Source organism: Oculina patagonica, chromosome 1 (genome assembly GCF_052425735.1).
Source record: "Oculina patagonica isolate OP01 chromosome 1, crgOcupat, whole genome shotgun sequence".
Classification (NCBI taxonomy): Eukaryota; Metazoa; Cnidaria; class Anthozoa; order Scleractinia; family Oculinidae; genus Oculina; species Oculina patagonica.
In genome coordinates this window covers 39895400-39911914 of record NC_135758.1, presented here as the reverse complement: position 1 = coordinate 39911914, position 16515 = coordinate 39895400, and the positions used below count along the sequence as shown (strand labels likewise).

The following is a 16515-nucleotide window of genomic DNA, read 5'->3' as shown; positions in this document are numbered from 1 at the left end:
TTTCTCAAGTTTTACATTTGATGTCGTGGCATTTTTGATGATTTCGTTTTTTTTTCTTAGGCCCCCTTAACATAAGAAGAGAATAATCCTAGCACTAGGATCATCCTCTTTCCATGTAAAAGGGCCCTTAGTAGTTTCAAATACTCTCTTTTTTAAAATTTCTTCCCCGCTTGATCCATTGTTCTATTCTAATCACCGTGATGTTAGATGCTGACCAAGCTTTGGGCCTAAAGCTCATTAAGATATTTTTAAAAAATGAAAAATCTTTCTCATCTCAGATGAGGTTTTCGCTATAAACAAATTTACAATTGGGAGGAAAATATAAAAATATTGATAAAACATTTTGCGTTGTAGCAGCGCGATACTTTTGATCAATTTTTCTCGTCAGAAAAATACAATTTAAAAATTCTTATCTTCCTCCGTTTGAGAAATATCTATATTTTTTTTTTAATGTCATTCAGTTACATCGACAAAAAACCTGTCTGGGTTGACATAAGATCATTTGATATTTACAAATATTTGTTGCTTTCTACAAGAGGATAACTACGCATGCGTAAGCAATCCTTTTCATGCGTAACGCGTACGCGTTACATGCCGCCTGAGTGACCAATCAGAGAGCACACGGTGCCCATTTGTTCCAAAATTGATAAAGCATATACTATACACAGCGAAATATTGATTGGTCCACACTTCGACACGATTTGGTTCGGCTAAAAAAAATTTAAAACAAGAGTTGTTTTGGAGTGGACAGCTTTGCTTAGCAAGCTCCCTTATTAGACATCAGTGACCTATAGGGACGACTTTCCAGGGATTTCACTAGAGCAGTCCACGGATCTGATATCTTGGTCTCTATTCCTTGCGCTTGTTCTCCCATTTATTCTACGGATAAAAATAACAAAATAAATAAAAGGGAACAAACCGTACTTTTAGAATTAATTTGTCGGGGTCGCAAGCAGAAACGGAAGAACAAACCAAACACAATGCTAGTTCTCAGGCTCTCCGAAACCTTCCTTTCTGCTTGCGACTCCCACAATCTTTTACTGGATCATAAGTGTAATCGGAAACTCTGCTGACGACTCCGTCGGTTTGATTTTCCACAAGATCGTAACGCTCTGCGCTTCTAATTACGATTCCGACTTCGTCGCTAATGAAAACCAGCCTTTAGAGTGCAAGTTAAAATCAACAGTGGTAACACACACATACGTAAACTGGCAAAAAAGAAAGACAACCTCAACTCAGTTTTGTATTCTCCTTTTTCTTGAGTTTAAATAACAAAGATTCCACGCTTGAGTTCAAGGCGTAGTAGACGTTTGCATTGTCTGGAATAACGAGCTCGGCTAGAATACAAAGAGAAAACAACAGAACATAAGGTCTAAATAATATTGGGCAGTTCTTGTTGAGACATACATTGTAGCAGTATCCAATTCTTATTGTTCACTTAGTAAGTAGTGCGGACACTTGCCAGTACCTTCAGGGCGGGTCCGGGGAAGGGGAGAAGGAAAGGGACCGGAGGACCCGAGCGGGGACTCGAGCCCCTACTTTTCCGACGAAAATGTGAATTCAGAAAGCTCCCAATCCAGTCCCTCTTTTCCACTCCGTTTGTTACTCAAGGTTACGCGTTTGGGTTGCACCATGAGAAGACGTCTAGCCTGCGAACAGGCTCCCGAGTGGGGGGTTACGCGAGCGTAGCGAGCCCGTACTCCCCCTCAGGCCCCGCTCTTCCCCCTCAGGCCCCGCTCTTCCGCTCGCTTGGCTCGCGTAACACCACTCGGGAGCCTGTTCGCAGGCTAGAAGACGTCGCGTTACTAAGCCACAAGTTTACTAACTGAAACCGAAGGCTCAGAGCATGAAATGTTCACAGGCACTCGATCGAGTCTGTCTTAGAATAAAATCTAAAGGAATACCAATAGCAACAGAGAACACACAAGTCCGGCAAACCACGAAGCCGTTGAACATCTATGGTTTAAATGTTAGTCCAGAGTATTTGATGCGACAGCAAGGGCATATCCCTCAGTACATTTTTTTTTTGTTTTTGCTGTTCACACACTTACCTCCATTACTAAGAACTTGCACAAGAACGTATTCACTGGGATCACCTTCCATGTCACGCTTCTCCAAACACGTCCGAATTACACCTGGAGTTCGCTCGTCATCTGACAGCTGTCAATCACAATCAAACAATATTTATTATGTTAAACTGGGTAACTCTGTCCAAAAGATTACATAACGAGCTAATAGCGGCCTACATTAGAGGCTGTTGCACAATTTGAATTAATTTTGCACCTGTATTTTGTAGTCACTGTCAGGTAGTTATATATCAAGAAAAGAGGTTCGCCATTCGCGGAAATTCCGCAACGAAAACATCAGGATTTATCAGTTCATTGAGAGACATGGTAAGCTTAACATCTTGGAAATACTAACGTTTTATCGCACTTCGTCAAAAGACGTTGGATACTGTTCGTGTGACAAGGTAAAGAATTCTTGTGAGATTAATTTTAGGCAGTATATCTGCGGGTGATTTCTTATTTAAAAAAAATTTATTCCATTTCAGTCATGGCCGATTTCCTAAGTGGTAGTTATACTCGCACTACCTTAAAAATCCTCAAATTCCATAAAATCTTTAAACTTGACAGAAATTCTGTAAGCTGCATACACTTTTGTGTAACAAAGGAAAATGACACACCATAAGTCAATATTAAATCAATTTTCTACAGCAAAAAAAAAAACACTCAAGATTACCAAATAGCCCTTATGCATGTTTACGTCAGACTGGCTAGTTTCACCACCAAGCCTCGCTTTCGAAGTGCAAACTTATAAATCTTATCACAAATGAATTCCCAAAGCAGCAAAAATGAAAAGAATACCCACGTGAAAACTGCATAAAGATGGAAGAGGGTTGAGATAATTCGCGTAAACGAGGCTTAGTGGTGGATTTTGACCACACGACGTTATCATTCATAAGGCCTTATCATTCATAAGGCCTGCAGGACTACCTTAAATAAGTTCTTACCCAGATGCCTCTGTATATAACACCACCAGCTTTTTTATCTTCCAGTCCCTCGATGCTGACCCGGATTATACAACCAGCGTGGGCCGATTTACCTGAGGGACTGGGCGGTTGAGGTAGACGCACCGGAAGTGACCGTCGTGTAATACCAGTTTTGTTTATACGAGGTGGCGTGCAATCCGGAACGGCGGGTAAGGCGCGCCGAGGCAGAGAGAATGAGGAGGCTTTTGTCACTGATACGTCTGATCCTGACGATACACCAGAAGATGTGGAGGAGGCGGAGGAGCCAGAGTTCTGTCAATCAATCAATCAATCAATCAGCAGTCAGTCAATCAATCAATGGTTTAACTCAGGGTTCGTGCTCCTTTGAGCTTTGAAATTCCATGACTTTCCATGACCTTTTTCATGACTTTTAAAAGTTTTCCGTGACCTAAATTTGACATTTTTCTTGGAAATTTTCACAAATTATCTTGATTTCGGGTATGTTTTTACCCTTTTCTTCACAAAAAAAATAATCTTCCTAATTGACACTGAACACAGGGAGCAGGGATGGCGCACTGATGAGAGCGCTCACCTCCCACCAATGTGGAGCGGGTTCAATTCCCGGACCCAGTGTCATATGTGGGTTGAGTTTGTTGTTGGTTCTCGTCCTTGCTCCGAGGTTTTTAGATCCGGGTTCTCTAGTTTTCCTCCATCCACAAAAACCAACACTTCTAAATTCCAATTTGATTGGGAATCTGAGAACCACAGGTTTGTTAGTCCCAAGACTATTACGGGCAACCCTCGTAAAATAAAGTCAATTTTTACACAATGACCGCTGTAGAACTTACATTTCTTTCATGTCGACGGGGCATGACGGGCGAATTTTCGTTGGATTTGCATGGTTTATCATTGGCAGGAGGAGAAAGACTTTGTGATGAGAATTGTGTCATTAAACTCAATTTGCTGATGTCTGGTTCACTCAGCATCCGTCTGAAAATAGAGAGGTGAATTTGCAAAGAGGTAAGCTTACAATCAATATACAAAACAAAGGATAAGTATTATACAAAACAAAGGATAAGTATTTACAAGGATAGGTTTATACAAAAAAATACAAATCAGCAAAACTTTCTTGTAGATTGTAACACAATCTTTCCTTGAGGATTACGTGATGGGCCAAAACAAAGTTACATTGTTACGAGACGATTTATTTTTATGTTTTATCCCTATTAAGCATTTTAAAACCATCTCTTTTAAAAAGTCAACAGTAGTTTTCACTAAAGAGGAGACTTATGCCACACGTTTTCAGAACGAAAAGCTGTGTAAACCATAATTTATCTATATGTTTGGATCAATTTTGCAAGGATAAGAAGTTCCTACATGTGGTTCATAAATTTGTTTGCTTGTTTGTTTGTTTGTTACTTTACTTGATTGGTATGAAACTATTTACATCAGAAAATCGAAAAAGGCATACAAACCTCATTGTTGGCCTCACACCCTTCTTTTTCGTATATTTTAATTCTATTCTTTCAACCTTACAAGACAAATGGTAGCTGCGGACAAAACGAGCCATTAAAAAATTAAAAAAAATTAAACATGTTGTTTATAGCTTAAAATATAAAAATGTTTATAGTGGTCATGCACTTAGCCATGTGTTACTTAAAGTCACTTAAAATACAAGAGTTAAATGGCCAACTTCTCATCTAGTAAAATGGGAACAACAGTCCATGCAAGTTTTGTGGTTTTGCCCTTTCCTTGTCCCATGCTTACTCTTCTGTTGCGTGACTGTCACACAACCAACGGAATAAAACACTGTGGCAGTCTACACAAGAAAACTGTAGTGTGACAACCCCAAACTGAACTATTGTGTGACAGACACACAACAGAAACGTTGTCTAACAGTCACACAGTACCTCTAAAAAGAATGACTGAAGAAAGGAGGGAATGTTTCAACATTGTAAATTATAGAATATGTCACACAACAGAAACATTTTGTGACAGTCACACAATAGGAGGAAATGAGTTGCAATATTGTCAGTAAAAGGTGGTGAACAAATCAAATTATAGAAAAGTACAACTAACCAACTACAATGTAGCCTGCATAGCAGGCGTCGTAGTTTGGAGCGCGCATATGGGAAACACGAAAGGCGCGAGCGGTCTACACTAGGAAAAAATTGAGGAGGCGCTTGCCCGGAAACCCACCGAAATGTGTTTGCGGCCCACGTGTGGCGCGGCCTTCTCGCGATCGTGCATTCTTTTAAACGCGCTAAAAACTACACAGACGCCTGCTATCGCGCACTCTTTTAAATGCGCAAAAAACTACACAGACGCCTGCTACGCAGGCTTACTACAATGTGTTACTTTAACTAACCTCTCTGATTCCGAAAATATCTTAATGTTGTTGAACCAACGTCGAAATGCTTCATCAGAGACGATTATATAGTTCTTGGCAGCTTCTTGTAGCAGCTTTATTTGAGCAATTATTTCAAACTCCTAAAATTGAAAGCATAGGTAAATTTAAACCTGAGAAATTTGAAGACAGGCAATTGAGTGCAGTGTGGGAATAAACACTGAAAGAAGACCACAATTTTTAGATTCACGTACCTTTCTTCTCTTCTCAAAATTGATCAAGCCATCCTGAGGAAAGAGTAAGCAAAACAAATTCAGCTAGATACACCACATGTTCAACACTGTTTATTCAATTTTAAATTTGGAAAAATGTCCCGCCAATTTGTTTTATATCATAACGCTGAAAATTTACTGACAAATTAGATGGAAACTTCATTGCAAAGTCAGCTACGCTTGACAGCTCATAAGATTGCATTTTTTTTTTCACTTGAAGCCACCAAATGTAGGAAAATTTTGGCCTTCAAGCTGCCTTTTTACCACTTGCTTGATTATGTCGTGAAGAGGTCGTGTCAATATCTCCGAAAGTATCCGAAATTTGCAGTTATGTCATTTTCATGGGCTTAAATCTCTTCTACCATAATTTGCGACCAATGAGAGTGCGAGAATTTTCTCAGGTATGGTATAAAATAGTTTGTTTCTGGATAATACTTAAGCTAAGGGAAGACAGTAAACCAACTGACCATGCAAAAAGGATCATCTTACCTCTGTCAAATCTGGAAGAGCAGTATCTAACATCATGAGGTCTGTTAGAAATGTACCTAAATATGGAACTGTTCCTTGGATAATTCCCTTAAAGAAAGAATGATGCATTAAATCATCACCAGGCCTGTTTTACAAGAACTACACTGGTTACCTGTTAGATATAGAATTCATTTTAAAATTTTACTTTTAACATTTAAGGCTCTTAACGGCATGGCTCCAACTTATATTAGTAACTTAATTAAGGTAAGGAAGTACGCACGCTATTCACTGCGCTCTATAAATTCAAGTACGCTTTTAGTGCACCCAGAAGGCAAAATGAAAAAGTCTTTTGGTGACAGATCTTTTAGTGTCAGTGCGCCTACGCTTTGGAATGCGCTTCCAGCTAGCCTTCGTAATATTAGTTCTATTTTTAGTTTTAAATCTCGTCTTAAAACATATCTTTTTAAATTAGCTTTTTTTTTAACTTTTAGATCTAGTCAATAATGTGTATATAGTTAGTATATTTTAATATTTTTATGTTTTAATATTGTAATGTATATAGTTAGTATATTTTAATAATTTTAAGTTTTAATATTGTAATGCGCTTTTGCTCATTTATATGTTAAAAAGCACAATATAAATTCATAAATTATTATTATTAATTATTATTATTATTACAATTTAACGATTATTAGTTTAATAATGACATGTGATGGTGTTAATACTTACCAGGTCCATAAATCGAGACTTGCGTTTCTTCAGATTTGGCACCTTCTTTGTTGGTGAAGAATCCAACTGGGCCCACTTTGCAGTTCCTTCCTGTATAATATTGCAAACAAACTCAGATTTTTAAGACAAAAATCCACCAGAAAAATGCTTTAGTCTTTATTGACTAACTGTACATGTAACTCCTTTGCATGTTATTGCAGGCATGTTAATTTACATTATTTTTATCTAAAGTTGCATTCAGCATGCTGTAGTTTATTTACAACCCAATATGAAACTGGCCGACATTATAGGCATGCAATGCATATCGAGTACTATGTAGCTGTAGCCCTTTGCACTCATTGCAGACCTATGATGCTACTGTTTATTACAACTCTTTCATACTCCGCTCTTCTCAATCTTTTGGAGGAAACATTTGGCAAAAATTCACTTTGAATCAATAATAATGGACTAATTCAACATGTACTTAGATCCATCCCTGTTTCATATTGTTTCCTTTTAAATGGTCAAGAAGTCTATTATCATAGTGTCTGAGGCAGGTAAGAGTGGACTGGGGGGATTAGAAAGGGAGGGATTTTTGTGTCTAAGATGCACAATGCTCTTTTAGGGCAGGAGGATCTTTTAGTTTCTTTATTTAATGTTAATTTTAACTTAAAGGCCTGGACATGTGTGGACATGCACAAAGATTACCGGTAAGTACATAATTTTTACTGTATCAAAATATCATCCATTCATTACAATGTACCGACCTTCATGAGAAGTTCTCTGCTACTCTGTTGATTGCTGTCTTCAGAGAAAATATTTGACAGCTCATTGAACAGGGCATAAATGTCTCTGACAAGATAATACAATGATTTACAGTTACATATGTTTCAATACTTTAAACATATATAATTGTTATAAGCATGTATTCATTGGTTGACTAAAGTTCAATGGCAAATTAATGACACAATAAATGTAAAATTATTTGACTCTAAAGGATCTACTCCTTCATAATCCATACCACCATTTGATATATAATAATAATATTCGAAAATTAAGTTTAACATTTTTGTTCAAGCCTGTAAAAAACTCAGGCTTCAAGAACAGGATTCAAACCCATGACAGAAATACCAGTGCAGTGCTCTACCAATTGAGCTATCAAGCCAACTGGGAGCTGGTCACTTTGTGATTAAACCATTCATTATTCATAATCATTTTTTTTACTAGTTATTTTAAACTTGCATTGTGCATGGCCACCATTCTATTCCAACGCTTGGTGATGTCTGTTTATTTAGAAGTTTACATTGGTAGTATCTCACTTTCAAAGGGCCGGAATAAGAAGAAGCAGCACTTACTTGGAGACATGAGACCAGGATTTTTTGAGTCTGTGTATTGGAGCTGACTGCAAGCCTGACAAAATAGCCTTCAGGGATGAGAAATTCTTTAGATCTCTACACTCCTATCAAACAAAACAAAAAATCAATTTTAATTAATTTAATTATCAGAAGAATATTTAAAGGTTTTCATCTTAGAAACATCTACTCCAATCCCCTACTCCATGGAAAAAAAAATCCACAATTTTAGAGCCTTTGACAGGCAAAGTTAGAACCACATATTCTAAAGTGTCATAGACAGTACCACATGAAAGCCCTGCTTGATAGCTTTCATTTGTAATGAATGGTCACACACTGGGGTCTCAGCTACAATATCATTACAGATTTTGGCTAAAAAAACTACTGACACCAACTCTTCTGAATCATCAAGGAGTCTCCAGAATACAGACCAAATCTCCCAGTCTCCTGTGCAGGTCACTAAATCTACTGGTTATGAAGGAAAGTGCTTGAAATACGTGTTTTCACACTTATTTAAGGGGAAAATGTTTTAGGTATTTGAGGGTTTTTTGTGGATGAATCAGCAAGGTCTTTTTTTACTCGGTTTCTGGGGTAAAGAGAGTTACCTAATGAAAAATTGGCAATCTCCCCGGTTTTGATTTTATAAGGTTGGCATCTATACCTTAAATCTCTCTTTCCCTGTATTTAGTGTTTGTACCAACAAGTCTTACCTGTGCCACATTTATCCAACGTGCAATGTACTTTCCCCTAGTGTTAGGCCCACTAGTCTTGCTGTTTGAGCATGTTAGTATGGATGAGATGACGCGGAGAGACACAGCATTAAACTGGTCCACTGTGGCCTTAACTGTTTCAGCTTTACCTTCTTTTTTGTTCTTGCCCCATACACACCCTAGACAGTGCCAAGCTATTACTCTCTTGAACAGCTTCTAAAATCACGGGAAATGATAATAAAAACTTCATCAATACAAAATCCTTACAAGTGGAAACTTTGTCAGGGATGAAGCTAAGATTTCCAACTGCCGAAATTTTCTTGATCACAGGCGGAAAATTTGGGTCTTAAAAAAGAAGATCTAACCAGACACCATTTTTTTTAGCCGTAAAAATCAAGTACTCAGGTGGTTCTTTTTTCTGCCTTACACCTATTCTTTACATCTCTGCTTTGTCCTGTTGTTATTTGTCTGTTTTTGGTCACATTTCTCCCTGCATCATGCAGTCAGTCACACTGTAAAAACTTCTAAACATAAGGTATCTGAACAGTGGTGGATTCAGACCCTCAGGTAAGTGGGGTCAGATCATCCACACTCTTAGGATAAGAGGGGGGCGCTCTCGGAAATAATTTTTCTGAGCCCTTAGGGCCTCAGTTAAGCCTAAAAATAAGATGTGGGCCTAGGGACCCTGGGTCCCTCCCCTAGATCCACCACTGCTGAAGCTGTACTTGTTAGATTAGTCAGCAAAGCAATGGTAGAGCAGAGATTTCAGTGAGTTTAAATCCCAGTTTTAAAAGGTAAGGTTGCACTTACAGCATCCATTGCCGTTAACTGTGCTGCACATTCATTGGGTGGTATGGATAGCAGGTCCATCTTGGAATCAGTCTCTTCTGGGATGGCACACATCTTATCGTTGACACCATGATTGAATTTTGGTGACACAGGTAGCTGACATGTGACAATATCAAAATCTAAATCAAAACAACAAACAATAATGTTTAATTTGGACATTGTACTGGTAAGTACCACTTTGGTTTGATAATAGCAATCTCTTGATCTTTTATGCACACAAACTTTTATCCTCTCTGAAAGATAACAGAGGGGTATCGAATGGCATTTGTGAGCATGCTAGCACAGGGTTTTTCGTTGTGAGCACAAAGTTAGCCTTGCACTTTTCAAAAAACTACATCCACTAAAAACCGAGCATACAAGCACTTGTAAATATATACGACCATGAGCAAACAAACACCCACTAAAATTTTGTGTGCATTTCGAGCAGAAGCATGACCCTCACTAAGGAAAGAATTAAAAATGAGTTGCTGGATCATGCCGGGGTACTCTTTAGCAAATTCGTAAAATCTTCAATTGAAAATACATTTGCTCTCAAAGCTGTAGAAATTCACCTAAAAGTTTGAAGTTTAAATTACCCCTCCCCCCCCCCCCCCCTGTATTGATGAAGTACTGTAGTTCTGATCTACAGAGATCCACGTCTCTAAAAATTATTGTTTCTCACATGGAAAAAATTCACAATCAATTTTCCTAGAACTTCAGTGAGGTATAGAGCATTAAGGAAAAGAACTCACAACTGCTATAACTTTTATTGGAGGTTTGTAGTGATTAATTTAGTTTTTAGCAATAAAATTTCAGTATCTCACCCTCATCTTCGTAAGGAGTAATCTGAAACTTATCCAGTCGAAGTTTTATCTTCTTAGCCAGGTCCTCTCCATGGCCGACTCTCATTTCTGATGTTACAAAACTGAGTATTCTGTTTAGGGTTGTGTAGTTGGGAGAATCGTCAAAATCAAATGAAAAATTCTCCAGCCATACGTTAAACACTGAGGCAACACCCCTACAAAAAATCAATATAATGAAAAGACAACACACATTAGTAATTGGACAAAGTCTGTTCAAATCATAAGGATTGAAGGCACTAAGACGCATTGCTGAATATGGCCCATTGCTGCCAGCATGTGAAGCCTTGAGTCCCATCAAGGGCTAGCCAAGCAAAGCGTTGCAGCATACCTCCAGCAATTAGTTTTAATTACCGGTACCCTTTTACTCCCATGGTTGAGTAGAGGCACATAAAAGTGTCTTGCCCAAGAACACAACACAATGAACCCAGCCAGGGCTGGAACTGGACTGCATAAACCAGAGTCCAGCATTATAGCCATTTAGCCAGTGCACCTCCCACACACTTGTTGAAGATGCAGCAGCCAAATGGTTAGTGTGCTGGACTCTGGATCAAGCGGTCTAGGTTCAAGCCCTGGCTGGGGCACTGCATTGGGTTCCTGGGCAAGACACTTTACTCTTATAGTGCCTCCATCCATCCATGCCAGGTGTATAAATGGGTACCGGCGAATTTAATGTTGGGGGTAACCCTGTGATGGACTAGCAACCCATCCAGGGGGGAGTAGAAATATTCCTAGTCGCTTTATGCTACGAAAACCAGGATAAACACCAGCTGTACGGGCTACTTGGCTTGGCGTAGACTTTACCTCCCACATCCTAGGCATGAATGTGTGGTTTCGGAAACTAAGTATCCATTCCTATCCTACAGAAGGTCAATGAGAATTCTGAGGGGGGGGGGGGGGGTCACAAAGGACAAAATTTTTTAAGGAGAGTATAAAGCTAAACTGGAATTTCCAGAGGGGTGGGGGAGTTCAAACTGAAAAACCTCCCATGAGGGAGGTATGGATATTTTCTAGAACAACACAATATGTACCAGTCCAGTTTTTTCTAGTAACCAGTTATATTTACCTGAGTACCCTGTCAACAACCTCCTCTTTTTCTTGAGCATCATTTCGCAGGAATTGCCAGTACCTAAAATATCCAAAAAACACAAGGTTAACAAAACATAACAATTTGTAAATGGCATATTTGTAAACAACTAGTAATAATTGTCAAATGATACTTTAGGCAGAGACAAATAGCTTATGTACAAGACAATGGCATATCAAACTACATTATATTTTGGGGTTAACAAAGAGCAAAAAATTTTAAGATTTGAAACATATTTGACTGAGTCATGAAACCAAAACCAAAATAATCATGCTAACCAATCACAAAAGATGCAGTCAATCCATTGAACCAACCAACTAAAGCTCAAAGCTAATACATGTAGGCAGTAGCAGACACGAAACTCAGGTAAACTGGCAAAAACAACACACGTTTGGTTTTTACAGTAGAACCCCTATTAAGCGGCCACACTCGGGGAAATGGCAACTGGCCGCTTAATAAAGGTTGGCCGCTTAATAGGGGTTTGTCAGAAATTAGCATAAGGTCTTTTAAGAAGGTTACATTATTTCAATACAAAATAAGGTGAAAAGGAATAACGAAATCACATGAAGACGACAATAAACCTGTGTTTGAATGATTTTATCGGCCGTCACGATCTGAGCTTGTTGGAAATTTATTTAAATATCGTATATTACATTCTTATTGGCCGCTAAATAGAGGTAAAAACAATAGAAGAACGCTCATCGGGACGGAAGAAAGGTGGCCGTGGCCGCTTAATAGAGGTGGCCGCTTAAAAGGGGTTTTATTTACAGTATTATACTGACAATATTTTCGGGACTTTAGTAACTGGCCGCTTAATAGGGGGTGGCCGCTTAATGGGTGGCCGCTTAATAGGGGTTCGACTGTATTTTGCTTCTGATTGGATAAATAGCGACATGATTACTTTCAATACACAAGTGAAAACGGATCTATTATTCAACCAAGGAACTTGAGTTTACACTTCTTTTCTAAAGATAAAGAGGATAATACATGGTTGAGCGGAGATATGAAATTTATCTTCCAGTGTTTAACTCAATATCTCACGAGTGAGGGTAGCAAACGAGTGAGATATCGATTTGAACACTCAAAGATAAATTTCATATCTCCAAGCAACCATGTATTATTTTGTTTATTTTATAAACCTACTATTACGAGGTTTTTGATGATTTGCCGAAGATTTCCGACCATTTTCCAAACATTTCCGAAGATTATCAAAATTTTGTCCGAAGGTCATACGAATGTTGACAATGTTTCCGAACATTTTCCAAACCTTTCCGAAAATTGCCGAGATTGCCGTGGAAGATCCAAAGATGTTCTGTCTTGATATTGATAAACTCTGGCTCAATCACAATTGAAACAAGGCCCCAGGGGGGTACTCGGGATTTCAAGTGACAGGGATGATCGAAGGATTTTTTTGGGTTTGAAATTTTCGATTCCGGGATTTTTTTGGGTAGGAAAATTTGGCAAGTATTTTTTTGCGTGGCTTGATTTAAGTAAGGATTTTTTTGGTATTAAAAACAATCTTAAGATTCATGGTAGTGCCTTTACCCAATGTTCTGTGAATAAAGTACAAACACTGAACATGTTTCTAATGTTTTCCTTTGTGTTATATCTTTATATCACTTCCCCTTTCTGAAAAATTTAATGGGTCAGAAATTTGGCATGGGATTTTTTGGGGGTTGATTTTTGGTCCAGGGATTTTTTTGAGTTTTGTTTAAAGCCCAAGGGATTTTTTTGGGTCTTGATTTTTGCCCCCATTCGATCATCCCTGTCACTTAAAATCCCAAGTACCCCCCCTGGGAACAAGGCAAATTTGTCAGCATGTGATTGGAGATATCAAGCACACAAATAACATTATCAAAATTTTACACAAATTGAGATGCTTTTTTCTTGGGGGGTGAAAATCTCAATAAACAACTGCAGATTTTATAATAAATAGTGATAACACACTCTTCCTCTGTTTTGACATAATTTTTTACATCTCATAGTCTCATTGGGAGCCTTCTTAGTCAAATACATTTCCCTTGCCATCTTAACATTTAGGGCCTGTTCACATGGAAGGCGGGTGCCCCAGCTAACCGAGCTACCCTGGGCGAGCCAACTTTTCATACGTTTCTTAAGAAAACGTATTGAAGCCTTTACATGCTAGAAGGGTAACCCGCCTTGCCGGGGCACTCGGTCTACTTGCCCGGGGAACCCTTCTAGGCGGGATAGCTTTTTGCCATGTAAACGGTTATGGCCGAGCTATCCCGGCTTGCCGGGATAAGTTTTCGCGCGTGTTTTAAACTAAATTTGAAGTTAATGGCATAAAATGTATAAATTCTGGACCCAAACAGTGCTATTTGACCAAAATTAGTTTTATCGGTCGGCTGGAAACATTTCTTTGAGCAAATTCGAAATTTTCGTGGGAATGATTATCCTAATTCACGACACAACAAATTTAATTTCAATTTGGCGGCCAAATACTGTTGAATTTCGATTGAATTTCGCCAAAAATGAACGCAGTAAATTTCTGAGAACTTGCACATCAAATTAAAATAGGTTTGAAGACGAAAAGCCTTGATTATTTAGTAAAAAGTCATATTTTTCTTCAATCATTTGGAGCTACATTGTTTTCCCATGCCGTGACACGCTTCAATGACGCTGTCTCATCTCGGGTAGAAGGGTTGTGAATTCTACATGTAAAGGCGGGCTAGGTTTTATCCCTTCTAGCCGGGTAACTCGGTTAGCCGGGGCACCCTCCCTCCATGTAAACAGGCCCTTAGTGCCTTCATTGTCAGAAAAAGTAATATATCAGAAAACTGTGGGCTTCCAGGGGGCTGCAGGGGGGAGGGGGGAGGCAGGGGAAGCATTGGTAAAACAGGAAGTTCTGGAGGGCTATTTTGGGGAGAGGGAGGCGAAAATAAGATTTTTACAATGACGATACCTAAATTAGTCCATATACAAACTGGGGTCACAGCAAGCCCTGATGCATGACATCGACTTTTAATTGTCAATTGCATATGATTATTTGCATACGAGCCAACTCCGTAAGCAACTTTTTTTGTTTTTATCTAGATGCTTCGATATCTTAGGAACTTGTTATAAAGGACTGTTGTGCTGACACATTGCATCTCTGATCTTCCTGTGCAATTAACTAGCTTACGTCATAATGCCAAGACAAATAGAGAAATATGCTGGTCTGGACAATGGGCACTAAAAATTCAAAGATGATTGATTTCTCTATTCTTGTATAAATGATGTAGAAAATTATGTCAATAGTGCATCCAAAATAAAAGAAAACATTTTTTAAGTACTTCAGAGTGTTGATGCTGCTTAAGAGTTTGTAACTAGTTCTTTACAAAAAGACGAATCCATGATGGATCATCTTGTTGTCGTGAAAATCAACGAAGCATGGTAAAATAAACCCCCTTGAGAAATCATTTTTTCATGCGCGAATAAGTTCTTAAACCGAAATTATCACGTATTTAGAAACCAAAAGGAAAACCCCGAACAAAAACATTTCGAGGATCTAGGAGTACCTGATAAAAAGCAGGATGTTGTCTAGACAGGTTGGAAAATAATCAAACAACAACAAATTGGTAAAGAAATTATAACTTCAACTTTATATAATACTCACCGCTCAAATAACAGTTCTGCAATTTGCGGCGCATTGGCAAACGTTCTATACGTATTCAAGAAAGCTATGAGATAGCCAGGATCAATCTCTTCCAAAGGAGCCGTAGAAGGAGCAAGATGTTCCACAAGTTTCGCTAATGAGCCGGCTTTAATTGTCCTTACACGCATAGTCTCCCAAAGAAGGTAAGAGATGTCTTCGTCGGCCGAAGGTGGCAGTTTGTCGCTTGAGCGATATCGAACTTTCTTCAACGATACCGAATAAATGGCTTCATCTTCGCGCTCTTCCTTCCAGAAGACTTTCTAAACACAATCAAAGTATTAAAAGCTTAGTATTAATCGAAATATAACATTCACCGCTATAATCTTATTGCGAAATTTCACAAAGCAGCCTGCAAGATGTTTGAAATTTTATACAGAAGTCAAACATCAAAGGGCCATCCAAAAAAATATTTTCGACGAATTTCCGGCAGGAAATTTCTTATGAATTTTTAGTTACTCTTCTTCTGAGCCATGGAAACCATTTTGAGAATTATATTGTCGCTTTTAAGACATATAAGTCACTATCAGTTCTAATCAAGGCAGATAAAATATGTTAGAGCTTATACACCAAATAATTGCGGGATAAATTTTATGGCTCTCTTTGTGCTTGTCACCGCTAGCTAAGTGATAAAAACTCGGGCTAAACAATGCCTGAGAGCATGAGAATTCACCGTAGAATAATTTTAATCTTCGCTTCTTTAACATTTCAACCTGTGGGAATACTTAAGAAGGTGTGTACAAAAAGATAAACCAATATTTTGCCACAACGCGTGAAAGCGTTAGCTTGTGTTCAAGTTTGAACTGACCTGATTTGGAGTCTGTGAACGCGGTAAATCTTGAGCGGGCATCATGTCCGAACTTCAGACGCCCGAAAAACGCGTCCTGCTAACTTTCAAACGGCATAAAATCCAAGTTTCTCATTGTAGAAATTTCAAATAAAATCGCAGCTTGCGGAGATCAAATACTCGGTGAATGTCTGCGTGAGCTTTCGTTGTTCGTCTGCATATTGACAACACTTCTAAACGACCGCCCACGTGATATGAATGTTATCCAAAACTTACCGGAAGTTGGAATGTAGTAGCGTGACCACTGATCGATACCACGGCGGAAATGGTTCAAACTTTCAAAGTACATTTCCCGATCCATTTTATCCAAAGAATAAAAGAACTACTTATTTAAAGTGGCGTTTTTAGCATTGAAAGAATTACACTCTAAAACTGGGACAGGTGCATTCCAAATT

The 16515-nt window shown here is 38.6% G+C and overlaps 1 protein-coding gene across 1 annotated transcript; it reads right to left on the bottom strand.

Annotated features, from left to right (window-relative positions):
* Positions 1-1229: 1229 nt before the first annotated feature.
* Positions 1230-16304, bottom strand: LOC144630300 (ral guanine nucleotide dissociation stimulator-like 1). The gene is made up of 17 exons (XM_078488635.1): positions 16082-16304; positions 15238-15536; positions 11601-11663; positions 10499-10692; positions 9657-9814; positions 8847-9062; positions 8140-8243; positions 7552-7636; positions 6806-6895; positions 6098-6184; positions 5591-5623; positions 5358-5479; positions 4465-4539; positions 3838-3979; positions 3011-3301; positions 2052-2160; positions 1230-1337 (listed from the first exon to the last, which is right to left on the bottom strand). The coding sequence occupies exons 1-17, from the start codon at positions 16124-16126 to the stop codon at positions 1231-1233; spliced, it is 2220 nt and encodes a 739-aa protein (XP_078344761.1). The 5' UTR covers positions 16127-16304; the 3' UTR covers position 1230.
* Between the last annotated feature and the right edge of the window lie 211 nt (positions 16305-16515).

Excerpts from the sequence above, each read along its gene's own strand:
- LOC144630300 (XM_078488635.1), bottom strand. The coding sequence starts at position 16,126 with ATGATGCCCGCTCAAGATTTACCGCGTTCACAGACTCCAAATCAG. Across the intron at positions 8,244-8,846 it reads GTTGGATAAATGTGGCACAG|GAGTGTAGAGATCTAAAGAA; the intron begins GTAAGACTTGTT and ends TTTGTTTGATAG. Across the intron at positions 5,480-5,590 it reads ATTTTGAGAAGAGAAGAAAG|GAGTTTGAAATAATTGCTCA; the intron begins GTACGTGAATCT and ends TTTCAATTTTAG.